General features: G+C 44.8%; 1 protein-coding gene across 2 annotated transcripts in view; it reads left to right on the top strand.

Moving 5' to 3' along the window:
- Positions 1-13,026, top strand: part of LOC138284361 (synaptotagmin-5-like) — a 525,401-nt gene extending 512,375 nt beyond the window's left edge. For both annotated transcript variants that reach the window (XM_069223052.1, XM_069223054.1), the window contains 2 exons: positions 3,021-3,132; positions 12,495-13,026. In XM_069223052.1, coding sequence (XP_069079153.1) covers positions 3,021-3,132; positions 12,495-12,790 — 408 coding nt within the window. In that variant the 3' untranslated portion in view covers positions 12,791-13,026. The remainder of the gene's footprint in view (positions 1-3,020; positions 3,133-12,494) is intronic.
- The last annotated feature ends 4,528 nt before the right edge of the window (positions 13,027-17,554 follow it).

The raw sequence follows: 17,554 nt of genomic DNA, 5'->3' as shown, positions 1-17,554 counted from the left end.
AACATCAGTTATTATTTCAATATGACTAATACCTGTGGTCCAAGCCAGTTTTACAACTTTGGGCACCTGGAATAGTCTGAATTGTCACACTTGTAGAAGTGTGATGTTTAGCAAATATGTTGGTAGCGTCATTGGCAGTGCTGGACTGGGCAGTGGGTGGTGCAAGCTGCAGTGCCCTGATGAGGACCCTGGACCTTATGTTTTATTCCCAAACTAAGCACTACGCTTAGGGGACCATATTTGGCATGCAGGGAGGCTGAGTTGCACTGGGAAATCTGAGGTTGCTGGTGGGTCGCAGTGGAATGGGGGCCCTGATTTTGAGCTGTATTATATAGCACCCCAATGCAGTGGCTTGCCCGATGACTAGACAGTCGTAATTTGCCTAAAGTGGGGGAAAAGATGGCAGCTAATTGGCGCATCTCTATATAATTTATTGTTACAGACTTTAAGAATATAAAACTCCCATCGTTTTCTTCTAGGCAGATGCATTTTGCTCACAACTGCCTCCAAAACTGTTAAACCATATGCACCATTAATCCCACTACGTACTATACAGCGCGACATGTAATTTCGATGTACCAGAGAAAAAGAGTGTTGGGAGTTGCCCGAAATAACTAAACTGGGTGAAATGTTTGGGGATTGCATACTGGCTACATTTGCAATGTTGGTATAGGATTTCGGCCCCCCCTGGGCCAGTTCTTTAGCTATACCGATCTGTTATTAGGGATGCACAAGATCTGGGGAAATATCAGCCAAAAACCCCTAGCACATGACTATATTTGGCTCTATGTGATGGGCAGAGAGAGAGGAGTATTACATAGATATATAGAGCACTAATAGGGGCAGCTGGGGTCTTTTTGGGGCTCTAGAAAAATAAATAGGAGACAAATCTTTGCAGGGCCCTGGATGACAAGGAATGGGGCAAAGCCTTACAAGACCATCATAAAATGTCCTGTAATATTATACTCCAGCATATCCAGTATAATCACCTCCATAGAGCCTAGACCACCCCATGACAGTGGGCAAAAATAACCTTCCCTACTATTTGCCTTAGATGTAGTTTTCAATTGTTTTTTCTCATATGGTTTGGGCATTTCTGGCTAGAGGTGAGATCACTAGTGGTGACAGCTGTGGGTTGAAAATGCTAATATTTATTTGAAAATTGCATGCTGAGTCTTACTTCTCATTCCAAAACTAGAAGTGCAGGCCCATGCTTGGCACTGAGTGAGAGTCAGTTCTCACACTGGGACTCAGGGAATACCTGTTACCTCTTACATGGGAGGAGTTGATGGCATTAATTCAAGACTCCAGGAGGATGAAAGATCCCTGTGATGTGTGGACCCCAGAGATATGTGGAGAACTCAGAAGATGGCCCTTTGAACAATCCCCCCAAGCTCCCTGCAGAATACACCCATTGGCAAACAGGATAGATATGATACTGGTGCACTATCACCCGTGAAGGTATCCTGGCAATGAACATGTGTGTGCTTAGCCCTGCCTATGATAGGTTGGTTAATTGGAAAGCCAGGTCTTCAGCTTCTTGTGGAATTCAAGAACGGAGGGGAGAAGCCTCTGATGTGGAGTGGGAGCTTGTTCCACAGTTTAGGAGTGATGTAAAAGAACAACCATCCACCTGGTTCTGTGTATTCTTGGGATGTATGTGAGTAGGAGTCCTACAGAGTGGAGCTGTCTGGGTGGTTGGTGAAAGGTGGTTCGACTGTTCAGGTAGATAGGACCTGAGTTCTGTAGGGACTTGAATATGTGTGAGAAGTTTGAACTGAGCATGTTTGTGCATCGGGAGCCAGTGTAGTTCTCTGAGGTTTGGTGTGATGTGAGTTCTATGTGGGAGTTTGAGGATGAGTCTGGCTGAGTTCTTGATGGTCTGTAGTCTTCTTGTGAGTTTCTTGGTGATCCCAGCTTAAAAGGTGTTCCCATAGTCCAACTCGCTGTTGACTAGGACACGAGTGACCATTTTTCTAGTGCTAATTGGGAACCTTTTTAAATTAAGCTCTTCTCAGCATCTTCAGAGTGTGGAAGTAGGATGCAGTGATGGTGTTGACTTATGAAGTCATGTCCCGTTTGCTGTTGATAATTATTCTGAGGTTCATGGCATGGGTTTTTGGGTGTGGGTCTGAGTTCGGCTGGCCACCAGTTGGAGTCCCATGTTGAGGTGTTTGTGCTGAAGTTCACTACTTCTGTCTTGTCAGTGTAGAACTTAAACAGTTGGTTCTTATCCAGTTTGCAACTTTGGTTATACAGGCAGTGAACTTGTTTTTTGTACTGGGGGTCTTGTCTGAGAGGGAGAGTATAACTATCATTTGCTCTGTGTAGGACAGTATGTTGATGCTGTGTGCACTGATGATATAGGCCAGAGGGATAAGCATGTGTTGGAGAGGAAGGGAGAATGAGGGAAGAGCTTTGAGGTACTCTGCAGATGAGTCTGGGGCCTTTTGAGGAGTAAGGTGCTAGGCTGTCAGCTTGTGTTCTATCAGTTAGGAAGGAGCTGATCCAATGGAGACCATGTGCTGGAGGCCAAACTCTGATGAGGATGGGGTGTCAGACTATGTCAAATGCTGCAGAGAGGTCCAGGACAATGAGGGCTGCAGTGTCTCCTCTGCCAAGGAATATAATGATGTAATCTGTAGCAGTGATGAATACTGTTTCTGTACTGTGTACGCAATCACCTTGGTGTCTGAGACACAGCGACTAAGGCCCTGACTACAATCTGAGGGTTAAGGCCCGTCAAGTATGAGTTTGCTGAAGCAGAATCCTGTGCTGTGTGATAAATATTGCCCGCTGTTTCTCCCTGATACTAGTCAGCAGGTCAAAGGCCCTTGGTGTAGTTGGTGACAGCAGCTAGTAATGCTATGGACTTGAGCGCTATTTTCCTGCTTCTGGATCTAAGACATCCAAAGCACTTGACTATTGCCTGTTCACGTCTAACCAAGGCCCAAGTCTGAATTGTAGGTGAGTGGTGATGTTATGGTTCCGTAGTATTCCAACTCTCTTTTTATTTTCAGGACACCGTTGGAGAAGTGCTCATATCACTGAAGTGCCTTCCAACCGCCCAGAGAATTGAGGTTGGACTTCTTAAAGTGAAATGTGCCTCCTTGAGCATCAGTCCACATAAAGGTACCTTTACTTCAGCAGCTAAGGTTTCTTGGTTGTAACTTATTTGCAAACACTGAGGTGCATCACAAATAACTTGTTTTGGATTGCAAAGGTTTGAGGAATGCGTTTGTATATGACATTGTTCTGTTTCTAACTCAGTCCACACATTCCTTACCGAATACTCCCAACCAGAAGTATAAAACCTCTTATGTTTTTAAATGTTGTCGAAAATGTTCATGAGTCTGTGGTTGGAGGGTGGGATGTACGATACATTTTGGAAAGGTGCATAGAGATTTTGTCTATTAGAAAAGGTGCATTTTTCGTTTCCGGTACAAAGGTAGATATTGGTGAAATGTAAAACATGTAAATTGAGATCCCTGAATTTGGGGTGCCTTCATCTACTTGTAACTTATTATAGACATGTAAGGATTTATCTGATCTCTCACTCCCCATGGGGAAACCACTTAGGGCGGTTAGGCTCCTACAGGGTTTGCGGAAAAAGAAGGCACAGAGAATAGGACCTATGGATTGGTGAATGATACCATAAAGAAGATAGGAGGAGGAGTAGGGCACAGGAAGAGCCTAACATGATAAGGGCACACGTAAATGGACCAAGTGAAAAAGCAAGTTAACATCAGCAACTTGAGAGGAAGGCAGCACTTGTAGTGATCAGAGCAGATTGGGCACATACCAAGGCAAGGACGAAATAAGCTCTGTGAGAGTCGATTAATATGCAGTGGGTCGCCCAATAACCTGGGGACAGAGCAGGACGGGGCAGAATTTCAGATGCTAGCAAGAAATGCTGTACATTTAAACTAAGAAGAGCAAGCTGCAGGAGGGTTTTCGGTAGAACAAAGGCGATGTGGATAGAGAGCAGACAGCGAGTGGTGGGAGGGCTGGTGCATGAAGTGGTTTTATGGAAAGGATCAGACAAAAGGATTCTGGAGAGATGTGCAAAAGAGGACGACACAAAGGACATGTTTCGGTAAGGAGAGACAGACTCTCGGGCAACCCTGAGACACAGATCTAAACACTACTTACAGATAGTGAGTGGAAGATAGCATGTGCTCCGGTGCAGGCGGTATCTAGCAATGAACGCTTTAAAAATAACACGTTTTCATTACCTGCATCACCCCTATATCACACCAGTTAAATTGAACACGTTGTCCACATGTGGCCTTTGTTTGTAGCACATGTGGAGAAACAGAGGCTTCATTCCTACATGTGGCGCACCATGCTACACCACCTTTGGCGTAAGATAGTGACCAAGGTGAAAAAGGTGACAGGTGTGCTTTGAAGGTTCAATATAGATTTGCCTTGGGGTTGGCCAGAGTGCACATAGCGATCAGATGGTGACACCAACAACCCCCTGAGGTCTTGCATTGGGAAAGAGATGTGTTGAAATGGGCCCTAGCCGAGGACAGTGCTTAATTTGAGAAGATGGTGTATGGTGCGGGGCACCGGCACTTATTTTTGAGGGCTGGCACTTATTTTTCCCCCTCACGCATTTACTTCGAGCAAAAGACACATATGGGAAAGACGGAGGATGAGAAAAACGAAAAAGCGTCACAAAGGGAGAAAGCAGAAAGCTGCAAGAGTGAGCTGAAGGGGCAGGGAGTGACTGCAAATGGATTAAAGGGGCTCGAGATGGCTTTAGGATTACGCTGCCTCAGTATTCTGTGCTTACCCATTTAAATGCAGCAGCAGCTTTGGGTAATGGCACGTTTTTATTTGCAAACTAAGCACTGGCTGAGGAGATACAAATGCGAGAGAGCTGAACAGGTAATCAAGCATCACATGATGTGCATGTATGTGCTGAACTGATAAATGTTTTTGCAGGGCGAGTGAAGTCTTTGGAGGTACTGTGCTAGGGATCCTGCTCGGAGGGTGACACTTTTCCATTTATATGAAAATGTATCAAAATACATAAACGTTTTTTTAACAGTATGGTAAAGTCCAATGTAATTATGATGTTTGCAGTATCTTACATGTGATATAGCAAAACATGACAATCAGATGCAACGAAGGAGGGCTCAAAGTCCAAATGTAAAAGTGCATGCCTCAGTGAAACAAATGTTATTTTTTTAAATCACCATACAATGTGGAAAGAAAATTGAAAAAAAAAAAAAAATTAAAAGGAAAGACAAGGTATGCTAGGATTATTTGGCACTTCAAATTCACGTTCCAAAAATTATGGGCGTGGTCAAGATGGCGGATGAAAGAGTTGCGCGTAGACCATCCTACTGGATTAACTGGCTTCTGGTGACAGCACATCTCCAGAGTGGTGGAGCGGCCACAGCTACAGAGATGGGGGCAAAAACACGACCCAGCACTGCTGGCCTGGATGAATCCAGCAGACACAGGAGACAGTGCCTTCCCATATTGGATCCGAGGAGTGCTAGAAGTCCCTGACACTTGCATCCTCCAAGATAGGACTACAGAAGCTGCTGCTGCATTTTTCAGGATGGCGGGCTATTGCCCAATCAATCACTCAATCAATCAACCAATACGTTTTTATAAAGCGCAACTACTCGCCTGTGAGGGTCTCAAGGTGCTGGTGGAGGGTAAGGGCCTCATTCGAAGAGCCATGTCTTGAGGTTTTTCCTGAAGATGGTGAGTGATGGGCTTTGTCTGAGGTGCATGGGTAGGTTGTTCCAGCTCTTGGCTGCGAGGTAGGTGAAAGATCTTCCTCTGGCAGTGGCTTTCTGAATACGTGGAATGGTGGCTAGTGCCTGCTGGGTGGATCGGAGGGATCTGGCGAGGTTATGGAAAGAGATGCGATGATTCGGGTGGGCCAGTCAGATGTTGTGAAGGGCCTTTTAGGTGTAGTTGATTAGTTTGAAGTTGATTTGCTTCTCCACCAGGAGCCAGTGGAGGAGTCTCAGGTGTTGGGAGATGTGTTCCTGGTGGGGGAGGTTCAGGACAAGTCTGGCAGCGGCGTTTTTGATGAGTTGCAGCTTCCTGATGGTCTTTGTCTTGGTGCTGGCATAGAGTGCATTGCCGTAGTCAAGCTTGTTTGTGACTAGGGCATGGGTGACTTTCTTGCGGCAGTCATCCGTGATCCTATTGAAGATTTTGCAGAGTTGGCAGAGGGTGTGCCAGCAGGAAGGGGTAACTGCATTTACCTGTCGGGTCTTTGTTAGGGAGGAGTCGAGGATGATTCCCTGGTTGTGGGCGTGGTCAGTAGGAGCAGGTGGGACTCTGAGCGATGTGGGCCACCAGGAGTCATCTCAGGCTGAAGTGGAGTTTCTGAAGATGATGAGGAGGGTCTTGTCTGAGTTGAGCTTGAGGCAGCTCTCCCTCATCTAGAGGGCGATGGCTTTCATTCCGGTGTGAAACTTCCTCTTAGCTTTGTGCGGGACTTCAGTGAGGGATAAGATGAGTTGTGTGTCATCGGCGTATGACATGATGTTCATTCTGTGACATCTGACGTTGGCTGCAAGGGAGGCCATGTACACAGAAAGGACAGCTATAGACAGGCACAGGAAACAGGAAAGTAAAAGCAGAGCAACCCTTGTGTGAACAAATAGGAAACGGATTACAAATGGACAAACACGCTGGGGATGTACACAGAGTAGGGAGCAGAACCTCCCACAGTGACAGGGAATGTCAATGCCTCTGTGCAGTTTGCTCTTACAGATAGTCACCCTGCCAGCCTCATAGAAAGGAGGCAGCAGAAGTGATTCTGTCTCTGGACCCTAGAGCACAAACAAGGATAGTACTTACATACACACAACAAGCTCTTGTGGGTCCAGCTGGAAACACAGTGGCGATTCCTGGAACAGCAATAGCACACTGTAGCACACTGTCACTGTTAGGCACGAAAGACAACGTATAACACTAGACAAGGATGGGGGCTGGAATTGCCTCCTGGAAACCAGGAGCCAACCCCAGTACAAAGGAGGACACTTATACACTAGTGAAGTCTGATAGAACACTTACCAAACACAACTACTGAGAGGAAACAGCAACAGAAGGGACAAACTAAGAGACCGAGGCAGGATCTGGGAACAGGCTCAGGCTGAAGCAAAGGCAGGACTAGGACTGGAAAACAGGGCGCAAACTTCTGGCTGGGATAAACTGAGACAGGACTTGTAAACAGAGAGCAGGCTCTGGCTGGAACAAGCAAGGACAGGGCTGGAATACAGGGAGTAGGAATAAGCAGAAAATAGGACTGGGAAACAGAGAGCAGGTTCAGGCTGAAACAAGGCAGGAGCAGAACAGAGAAACAGGGAGCAGGGTCTGGAAGAAACAAACAGGTACAAGACTAAGAGATAGGTAGCAGGCTCTGGCTGGAACAATCAGGAGCAGGGCAGAGAAACAGGAAACAGGATCAAGCTGGAACAGAACAGGAAAAAACTGGAACACCATCCGATAAGGGGTCTGTAACACAAAGGAATCGAACTCCAATGCACGACGGGGATCTTGAGGAAATGGCTGCTTATAAGCAGTTCCAAGCTGGGCTGCACAGGAGAGGTCTCAGGTGTGTGTAGTTTCAGACACTTGTAAGTCCTGGAGGAGAGCATCCAATGAAAAGGAGCAACTGGACTTCTCCCAAACAATGGGTAACAGAATCCAGGCTTTCCTGACTACCAGTCTGTGCATTCTGGGATTTGCAGTTGCAAGAAGCAAATGTAGTACTACACAAGTATACCATGGCGAAAAGAGAAACAAACAGGAGTCAGCAAGGGACTCTAGATAAGTGTTCAAGGTGATTCCCAGGCTTCCGACAGTCCCCTTACAGCGCCCCCTAGAAATGGGACGACAGAGTCATAACAGGATGTTGGTGGCTTCGGAGGGAGGATTGGTGAGATTTGTTGATTACCACGAAGAGCTATCCTGTGTTGTGCGGGGAGGTGTTGATGCATTCCCGGAGTGCAGCTTTTTTTGCTTTCTTGATGTGTTGGTGATGGGTGGCAGTGACAGCTCTGAAGGGGACGCAGTCTTTGCTGGTTTTTCTGTTTCTCTATTTCTTCTCTAGGCGCCTGCAACTGCACTTGGATTGTTGGAGTTCTGTGGTAAAGTATCTGGCTCTTTTTGGGATGCGCTTGACCAATGTTGATCAGAGGAGGGCTAAGGAGTTGGTGCATTCGGTGATCCAGGCGTTGAGGTTGCATGCTGTGGTGTTGACGTCGTCGGTGGGGGGGTGGGAGTGATTTGGCAAGGGTCATCATGACTCATCTGTAATTTCGTTCCATTTCCTGTGGGGGAGCCCTGGGGACATGGAGGCAGCTGTTGGGTGCGGTGATGGCGGTGATGGTCGGTTCAGTCTGGGATCGAGATATTCTTGATGGTAATCCGGTTGCTTGAGGTGAAAATGGGCTCTCGCGTGTGTCCTGCGGTGTGCGTGGGTGCTGTGATTAGTTGTTGGAGTCAGAGGGTGGCAAGATTGTCGAGTAGGGAAATGGTGTGGGGGTGGCGATGTCTATAATGGTGTAGATGAAGGCTGGGTGGGGGCTGGGCGGTATGTAGACCAGGGTGCGACAGAGGGAGGAGTTGTGAGTGGCGTGGATCAGGAAGTGTAGGTGTTCCATTGTGGTGCAGTGTTCCTCCATGTTGACTGTGATGTGGAGTGAGGACTTGTATACGATGGCCAGACCTCTGCCTGGACGGGACGGCTGATCCTTCCTTAGGATGTTGTATCCAACTGGGATTGCGATGACGATGTCTGGTCCGGAGCTAGGGTTGGTCCAGGTCTCGGTTAGGAATGCGATGTCCAGATGGGTGGAGTCGATCAGGTCCCAAAGATCAGTGGTGAGCTTATGGAGGGGGTGTATATTTAGAAGGAGGCAGTTGATAAGGTCGTGGCGGGCGTTGGTGGTTTCAGGTTTGGGGTGTTACGGTTTTGTCAAGGCCTCAGTTTGCAGCATTGAGACAAAGGCAAAGGTCAGACACGTGACCTTAGAGAAGCTTTATTTCAATGGAGGATGCATCGGGGAGGCCCAGCCAGACAAACGCAGCAGCAACCCCAGATGGCAAGATGAGGCCGAAACAGGAAATGGTGACCCTGAGGCCTTGAGGACCATGTGGCCCCCAGGAACAACAACAGCAGAGAACGTGAGACTGGGGCTGTGAGGGGCCCTGACTTGAGGCACGAGGAGTGGCAAGGAGACCAGGGGCTCTGACTAGACTGGCAGACAAGCAGCCTTGAGAGCCCGGATAGAGGCTGGGATAGCTGGCAAAACGTAAGGCACGAGTGTAGGAGGCTGGACTGGCTTGTAGTGAGTACCAAGGGGTACTTGCACCTTGCACCAGGCCCAGTTATCCCTTATTAGTGTATAGGGTGTCTAGCAGCATAGGCTGATAGATAATGGTAGCTTAGCAGAGCAGCTTAGGCTGAACTAGGAGACGAGTGAAGCTCCTACAGTACCACTAGTGTCATATGCACAATATCATAAGAAAACACAATACACAGATATACTAAAAATAAAGGTACTTTATTTTTATGACAATATGCCAAAAGTATCTCAGTGAGTACCCTCAGTATGAGGATAGCAAATATACACAAGATATATGTACACAATACCAAAAATATGCAGTATAGTCTTAGAAAACAGTGCAAATAATGTATAGTTACAATAGGATGCAATGGGGACACATAGGGATAGGGGCAACACAAACCATATACTCCAAAAGTGGAATGCGAACCACGAATGGACCCCAAACCTATGTGACCTTGTAGAGGGTCGCTGGGACTATAAGAAAATAGTAAGGGTTAGAAAAATAGCCCACCCCAAGACCCTGAAAAGTGAGTGCAAAGTGCACTAAAGTTCCCCAAAGGACAAATAAGTTGTGATAGGGGAATTCTGCAGGAAAGACACAAACCAGCAATGCAACAACAATGGATTTCCAGTCGAGGGTACCTGTGGAACAAGGGGACCAAGTCCAAAAGTCATAAGCAAGTCGGAGATGGGCAGATGCCCAGGAAATGCCAGCTGTGGGTGCAAAGAAGCTGCTACTGGACATAGCATAGCAGGCAGTGAAAAGCGCGACAGGTGCAACTGCACCCGTCGCACCGCCGCAACACCGCCAGCTCCATTTGGAGCTGGCTCCTCCCATGTTGCGGCCATCATCCCCGCTGGGCCGGCGGGCGGAAACTTGGTTTCTGCCCGCCGGCCCAGCGGGGATGTCGAAATGGCCGCTGCGGGAGTGCGACCACATTGGCAGCCACATGGCGGTTGTAATGAGGGCCTTAATGTGCACTTTTTCTAGCTTTATCTTTATCTTTTTAACTATTATTTATAAAAGAAGTGTGAATCTGCATGTTACTATGCACAGTGGCACTTTCATTTTAGCCATTTTAAATTGTAATTGTAATAAACAAATATTGTTCTTGTGTTAATTAACTAAAACAATAATTTTTGATATATCACTGAAATTTGTCATGCTGGATGTTGAAAATCCAGGACTGTACCAGCAAATTCATACCTGTGAAAAAGCAAAAAAAAACAAGCACAACGGCCTTAAAGCCTTGTATAGAAAAAACTGTTATGCAGACAAGAGCGGCCATGCACATTGTACACTTTATGTACTAGGCAAAGGTTCGTTACGCTAACTGTTTGCCATACTGACAGCCGGGGGGGAGGATGTTTGTGTTTTTGACAGGTGATCACATTTTTTCAGTGAAACCGCTCTGTAGACCATAGAATTGTGCTTCTCTTTTACATAGTAATAGCTGAACCAGGAAGACTAAGTCAAAGAATGTTACAATAGTCGATCCACGAGAGCACACAATATGAAACTACACCTTGAAATGAAGGTCCGTCTGTCAAAACGGGAGTTTCTTTTCTGTGAGGCGAAGTACAAAAAATACAAGAAAGCACCACAGAATTAATTTGTGCTTTGAAACAGAGATCCTCATAGAAATTTGGCCTTGTTGCCACGATGCAAGGGGACCCTAAGGACTGAAAGGTATCACGCAACAATTGCAGGCAACAGCTCTACTTTGCTGTTATTCAATGAAAAAGGTTATGCCCCAGCACTATCAATGTAAACCAGGCAGTTGGTCGGATTTGTTGTGCAGCTAGGCACTAAGGCGGTGTAAACAGCTTTTAATTGGGTATCATCTGCATACAAAACTATGAAGTAGGCTAAAGATCTTATAAGCCATGCCAGTGATCTTCCAAATGCGTGACGAGGACAACAATGGCCCTTTATCTCTCCTGCAGTGAAAAGTCTTTTAAAAGGAAAAGGTGGCAGGGCAATAGTCGGTCAGTGACCTGGAAGAAAGGATGAAAACCAGCCTTCCATGATTCCAGAAACACAGATTTCTGCGAGCCTGGCCAGTAGGATGGGGTTGCTCTGGTATTGAACTTAGCAAATATATCCAGTAAGGTCACAACCGCGACACTCAGGCATCCAGGATCATCATCAGCTGTCAAGTGCTGTTGATAAGGCAGTTTTAGTACTCCTGCATGAGTGAAAAGAGCTGCCAAGGTCATAGAATGACAAACACTTCCAGGTAAGGTGGAAGAAACTACATTTGTTTCTGTTACCGTGCACAGAATGGGAGATAATGTAATGAGACAATGATTTTCAGCAGTAGTCTTATCTAGGATAAACCCCTCAGTTTCCATCCCTAGTAAAAATGTCATCAAACGTGGCTGCCCAATTAGGCTGATCTGCGAAAGTGCCCACTCTGAGTGGTTGCTTCCAAAGGCAAAGTTATTTAAACCCAATTTTGGTAGCTTGTTGAACCTCCCAAATCAATGCATTCCCTTTACAGTCTCAGAACTTGTTGACAAAAAGAAGACTAATGATATCCAAGCACAAGGTGAGCTATTGATAACCACAGTAAATAACTAATGATGGTTCTCTTTGCACAATGATGCATTTGAATGTTACACTTGGAAAGTGATCCCGATTTTTACAGTGCTGGCGATCATGGTTAGTTTCAATGATTTTCTGTCCCCTTCACTGGACGACGAATGCTTGTAATGCATCAGAGTACTTCCAAAGGGTTTTGATGTCCCTCTTTAGCTAGACCTGACTCAGTGTTAGATTTGAAAATGTGATGTCCTCCTTTACTGGACAATGAATCAGAGCGCTTGTTATGAAAACTGATGCTTTCAGCTACATTGCAACGAACCGATCTTAGTTATGATGATTTGATGCATCTATTGACATAGTGCTGAATAAGAGGGTTAGCTACGAAAGTTGATGCCTTTTTTGACGCCTAGGAATTAGTATTGTTAGAGGTTTTCGATGTATGTGGTGTGATTCTTTTCATTACAGATTAATCAATCTGCAGTTTGTATCTAGAGAGTGATGCTGATGTTGTGGAGTGCGAGTTACAGAGATCTGATGCCCTGCTTTATGGGCCACCAAATGCAATGTTAAGATGTAAAAATGATGCCCTTCTTTCATCTTGTTTGATTTTCCAGATGTGTATGCACGAATAGATATCTTTGGGAACCAGCGGAAGCAGAAGCACCAGAAATCCACCTTACGAGCCAAGTCCAATCTCATTGTTTTCAATGAAACATTCCAGTTCACTCTTCCTGACCCTGTGACAAAAGAATGCCTCGTCCTGATATCAATGTACCAAGTGCAATCAACTGGAAAGTCACTGATTGGACAGGCTTCACTGGGATCCGGCAGTAATGAGGACGACCACTGGCAGCTCATGATGCAGTCTGCCCGGCAGCCTGTGGCTAAGTGGCATCCACTGCTTATTTAAGGCAGATGTGCTTAGTAGAAGTAGCTGACATGGTCAGATTAATACTCTGAGGTGCTCGCCGTTTGTAAAGAGACAGCATAAGCTTATCGACAATTTCACAAAAGAGTACTGTCCATTCTAATTGGTTAAAGAAGAGACCATCAATGAATACAGACAGTCTGCTATTACTGTATATTAGACAATACTGAATATGAACAGTCTGATATTATTATAAATTATACAACACGTGATAATAATTTAAATTATACAACACGGTCTTGTTCATACTCTAAGGTGCTTGCCTGTTGGAAAGAGACAGCCGAAGATCAACGACAATTTCACGAAAGATAATCGGTTAGAGAAGAGGCCATCAATGAATACGAACAGTCTGGTATTACCATAAAATACATGACACTGGTGTAAATAGGCCTTCGTTCTGATGAAAAACTGTGGTAAGAACATCAGGCACCCGCATTTGTGGTGATTCTGGTTGATCCTATTTCTGTCCAACTGGAGAAATGTGACATGCATTTGCCATTAGTTACTATCTCTGAGTGAAAGTGATGTTAAGGAATGGTACTTCTGAGTAGACTGTCCTGTTCTTCAATTACTGTACATTACTGCCATCCAGTTCTTGGTGTTAAGCCAAGTACCAGCGCAGCTTAGTTTTGTTCTAAAAAACAATTTTTTGAATGCGCACAAGCATTTCTGGTAGGGCACCTGCCTTTCCCGAGGCACCAGCATGTTTACAGTGTTCCAGCTCTTTATGGATCATGGCCAAACCCTAATGGAGATTCAGCTTAGCTACACCATCTAGCAAAACTCTCATTTCTTGTAAGTCACAGAGAGAAAAGCTTTTTAACCTTTTCTGTATACCTCGTGAAAGCTTTTCTGACATTTTAATGCACTGTAATCTTGAAGTTAAGCTTTGCTGCTTCACTACTCTGCAAGCGAGCAAAACTACTCCACATTGATGGGCCCCAAACAGAATGCCTTTGTGGTTGTCGTACGTTTTAAAGAGACTGGACATTAGCTTTTTACACGTCTTGAAGGATTATAGAGGTACCAAAATGACTCAGAAAACAAGATGGGGTGACTTTATGGATGTAGCACAAGGTTTGGGTGTAAGACTGGTGAACACCTGTAGTAAGAGTAGAGGAGGGCAATGAGTAGATTGATGACCACCCTGAAACGTTCCTATAGTGTTAGGCGTCATTTTGAGAAATGGAAGGGCGCTTGTGAAATTTCTATACATTTATTACTTTCAAACATTTAGAAACTCCATAAGGTCTTGAATTTGGCGCATTCTTGTTAATCTGTAGAGCATTAAGGGAAAGAATATTGATGTGTGATCATTGTTATCTAGAGTTTTTGAACATTTCCATTTCAGAGTACCATTGTCTAGAGATGTTTAGGGTTGGAAGCTGCATTTTGATATGTACAGTCAATTCTTTCTATACTTGTTCGGTCGTGCTCTTTAGCACATGTTTTGAATACCCTCTTGAAGCAGTCCATTGCACTAGCAGTGCAAAAAGAACTAGGAGCTACTTTTTCAGCTCACTATAGAACCTTTCTTTCAATTCTTGTCTCTACATATACTTTTGTTGTTTTTGTGCTTAGACATGCACTTCTAAGAACACTTTAATCACTCAGAGAATCAGCTGAGAAGTCTATGCACCCTATGGGGCACTGTCCAGGAACTGAGAACCCCAAGTAGGGTTTGTGAGATGAGATAGTGGAACTCTGGCCTCATCTGACAAAAAAGTTATCAAACTTTTAATTTATTAACAAAGCAAGTGGAATCAGGGCTATAGTTAATTATCCTCTCTTGGTTCCAATGGCACTGTCCCATTCTATTAACTGTGAAGTTCCCAGCCTGTTATTTAGAGGCAGCAAATCATTCTATAGTTCCCAGGGAATGTTTAGGGGTAGTAGATTGGGTGCCAATCATAGGTCGTGCCATACAGCACATTCATGGAGCTAATGTGGTCAGCGAGCGGGGCAGCCACTTTTGGCTAGGGAGACAGCAATCTTTGCACCGTCCATGATCTCAAAGCTACTGTGAGAGGAAGCATGGCATTTTTGCACAAAATATTCACTTAGATCAAAGTGGTTCAGCACATACTCAGGAGGACTCGATCCATGCAGATGTTTTCATAACCACTGACTGTGTACACAGTGTCCTTTTGCAGTACTGTATGTACATTCATCTGACAAGGACATCCAGAAAATCTGTCGGATCTGGCAATCCCGAACCTATCCTGGACCCTCCTATTGTAGATGCATGAAGAATTTATAACGCTTCGTTTTAGGAGAATATAGCTTTTGCCACAAAAGCTGCAAATGTACACAGGTATAACTGCTCGTTAAAAACAGATTCAAATGAATTATCAGGGTTTCTTGATATATTGTACCATTTTTGAATGCTCTCATTGTAAATACATCAAGTCTTCTTGTAAATAAAGGATAATGTACTGTAAATAGTTTGGTTTATCCAGAATGATTGTTTATCATCGATTTCTCAAGGCAATTGAAGAAGGAACTCCTTGTCCGACTGCATTGAGTTGAATGTTACCAAACATCGCCAGCGCTAAATTTTGTGTTTTTAGTATAGTTAGTTCAATACAAAATAGTTCACTATTGTAGGAAAGTACCATCTTGCCTGGCATGTTACCCCTGTCATAGTTTGGACTCTTGCTCTGAGCAAGACTGCTGGTTTAAGGATGACAGTACTTTTGTTTGTAGGCGACTGCGTCTTTCCTACAACAAGTCGCAACTGTTGTCCCAACCTTACCGGCTCAATAGCAGCACCTCAATAGTAAAAGGTGATTTATGGCAGCCGTTTACGCATGGACTCGAAAATAAGATATCTCAGGGAGTGTCGTGGTTAAACGGAGATTACCCTTTTCTCACAGATATATTATGTCTCATACAAACATAGGCAATGACACAGATGCAGTAAAGTTATAATAGCTTTTTATTTAACATAACTGCAATTTGCGATAAGTTGCATGGACTGCAATGATTAGGATAATGAATAAAGCAAGTAACAGTATTGTGAAGACGAGAGTCATTGTTACGAGGACCCCCACCATTTTGCAATACATAGAAAAGATATATGTGATGTAAGATGCCCTAATACCTAATGTTAAAAGGCCTAACCTCCTACCTAAAGGAGAGCTGGGTTTGTTAAACCTAATCTGCCAATGCCATGTCCATGAGAGGAGCCCCCAACCCTCGTTACCTTGGAATGAGGTCTCTATCTCAGACTCCGCAGGGACACGAAGACTGGGTCAGCGTCAAGACGACTGCAGCATCGGTATCAGCGATGGTGGCGATGCCCTCTGGTCGGAATCCCTCTGATTATCTGTCTAAAGTGTGATGTATTTATACAGATCTACAAGGTCCCCTGACGTAGGTGTATTCCTAAACAATAGATAACAGGCATGCTTGGGATGACAATATCAACAATCCTTCGAAAGTATAGAGAGGGAAAATCCCTAAGTGTGAACACCTACTGTTTGTTTGTCTTTGGTGCTTGATCTTGACGCCTTGGCGCGGTGACACTGATAATGTAACTCATAACAAGTGGCCTAACTATAAACAAGGCAGCCATCTTAGAAGAAATAAATAATTAAATGGGCTAAGACAGAGCAAGCTAAGTAGGTTAAAAGTCACTAGGTGACGGGGGCACGAGTCTACAAGCCAGAGGCTAAGCTAACTCCTTTTATCCCATTAAAACGAACTAGGATTCACTACACCCTCCCCATTGCTGTAACAGGTATGATGAAGGTGCTGGAACACCAATGCTAAAAAGTTGCTTCTGAACTAAAAGCTAAAAGCAAAAACAAGCTAAAAAAGCATTTGCATGTGTAAAAACTATGTTAAAACAAATCTGTTAAAATACATACAGAGATGTTAATGTCAACTATGACAAGCACAGCGTGCAACAGCAAACTTCAATTTAAATGCATAATTTGGAATCGGGAATGGCAAGTCAATTCATCAAATTATTTGTTATACCCATGATCTTGAAGAATGTCATCGAAGTCACCAGTCAAGGATCTCAAAAATGAGTTAATATTGTCCGAAGTTAAGTCGAGTGCTGGGCGGACAAACGGATCCACAGAGCAGAAGTGAGCCGTATTTCCTGGTGTGTCGTTATTCGTTGCAGTGTCCTCATCCATGGTAGATCTAACAACGGAAGGCTCATAGGTGGCCTCGCGGAGCAACCTCAGTCTCAAGGGGCATGACTATGTATGAACCCTCATGGGGACATCAGCAGTTCGTGGTCCACAGGAGATGTCGGTGCAACAGCAAGACAGACCATAGGCAGATGTTCAAAGAGACACCATATGCAGCGGAAGACTGGTTGTACACACCAGAGAAGTGGCCGAAATGACAACGACCAGTCAAGCTCCAGTTCCACCAGCAAAGGTGCACCGAAGATCCGAACCATGCGCTCACGGCACAGTGGAGTTGGCGGGAGCGGCTCCATTGCTCTGCGTTGCTGGAACAAAACAACTACTGCAAATCAGAAGAAATAGCAGCAGTAGTCCGCCAATCAAAGCCAAAATAATTGAAAAGCCACCAAACACACTTGAAAAGAGAGAATGGATGGCTGATGGGATGACTCCGAAGACAGTCTGAAAGATGGACACAAAACCAGACCCGACAGCCTTAAAGAATGAACAATCCCAGTGGTGCTCGAAGCATTGAATATTCTGGATACCAGCTCTCCAAAGTGTTTGGGGAAATTGGTATTTAAAAGGGATTGTATCTCGG

Source organism: Pleurodeles waltl, chromosome 3_1, assembly GCF_031143425.1.
Source record: "Pleurodeles waltl isolate 20211129_DDA chromosome 3_1, aPleWal1.hap1.20221129, whole genome shotgun sequence".
In the NCBI taxonomy this organism is placed as follows: Eukaryota; Metazoa; Chordata; class Amphibia; order Caudata; family Salamandridae; genus Pleurodeles; species Pleurodeles waltl.
Note: the sequence above shows the minus strand (reverse complement) of the source record. Positions and strands in the feature narration are given on the sequence as shown.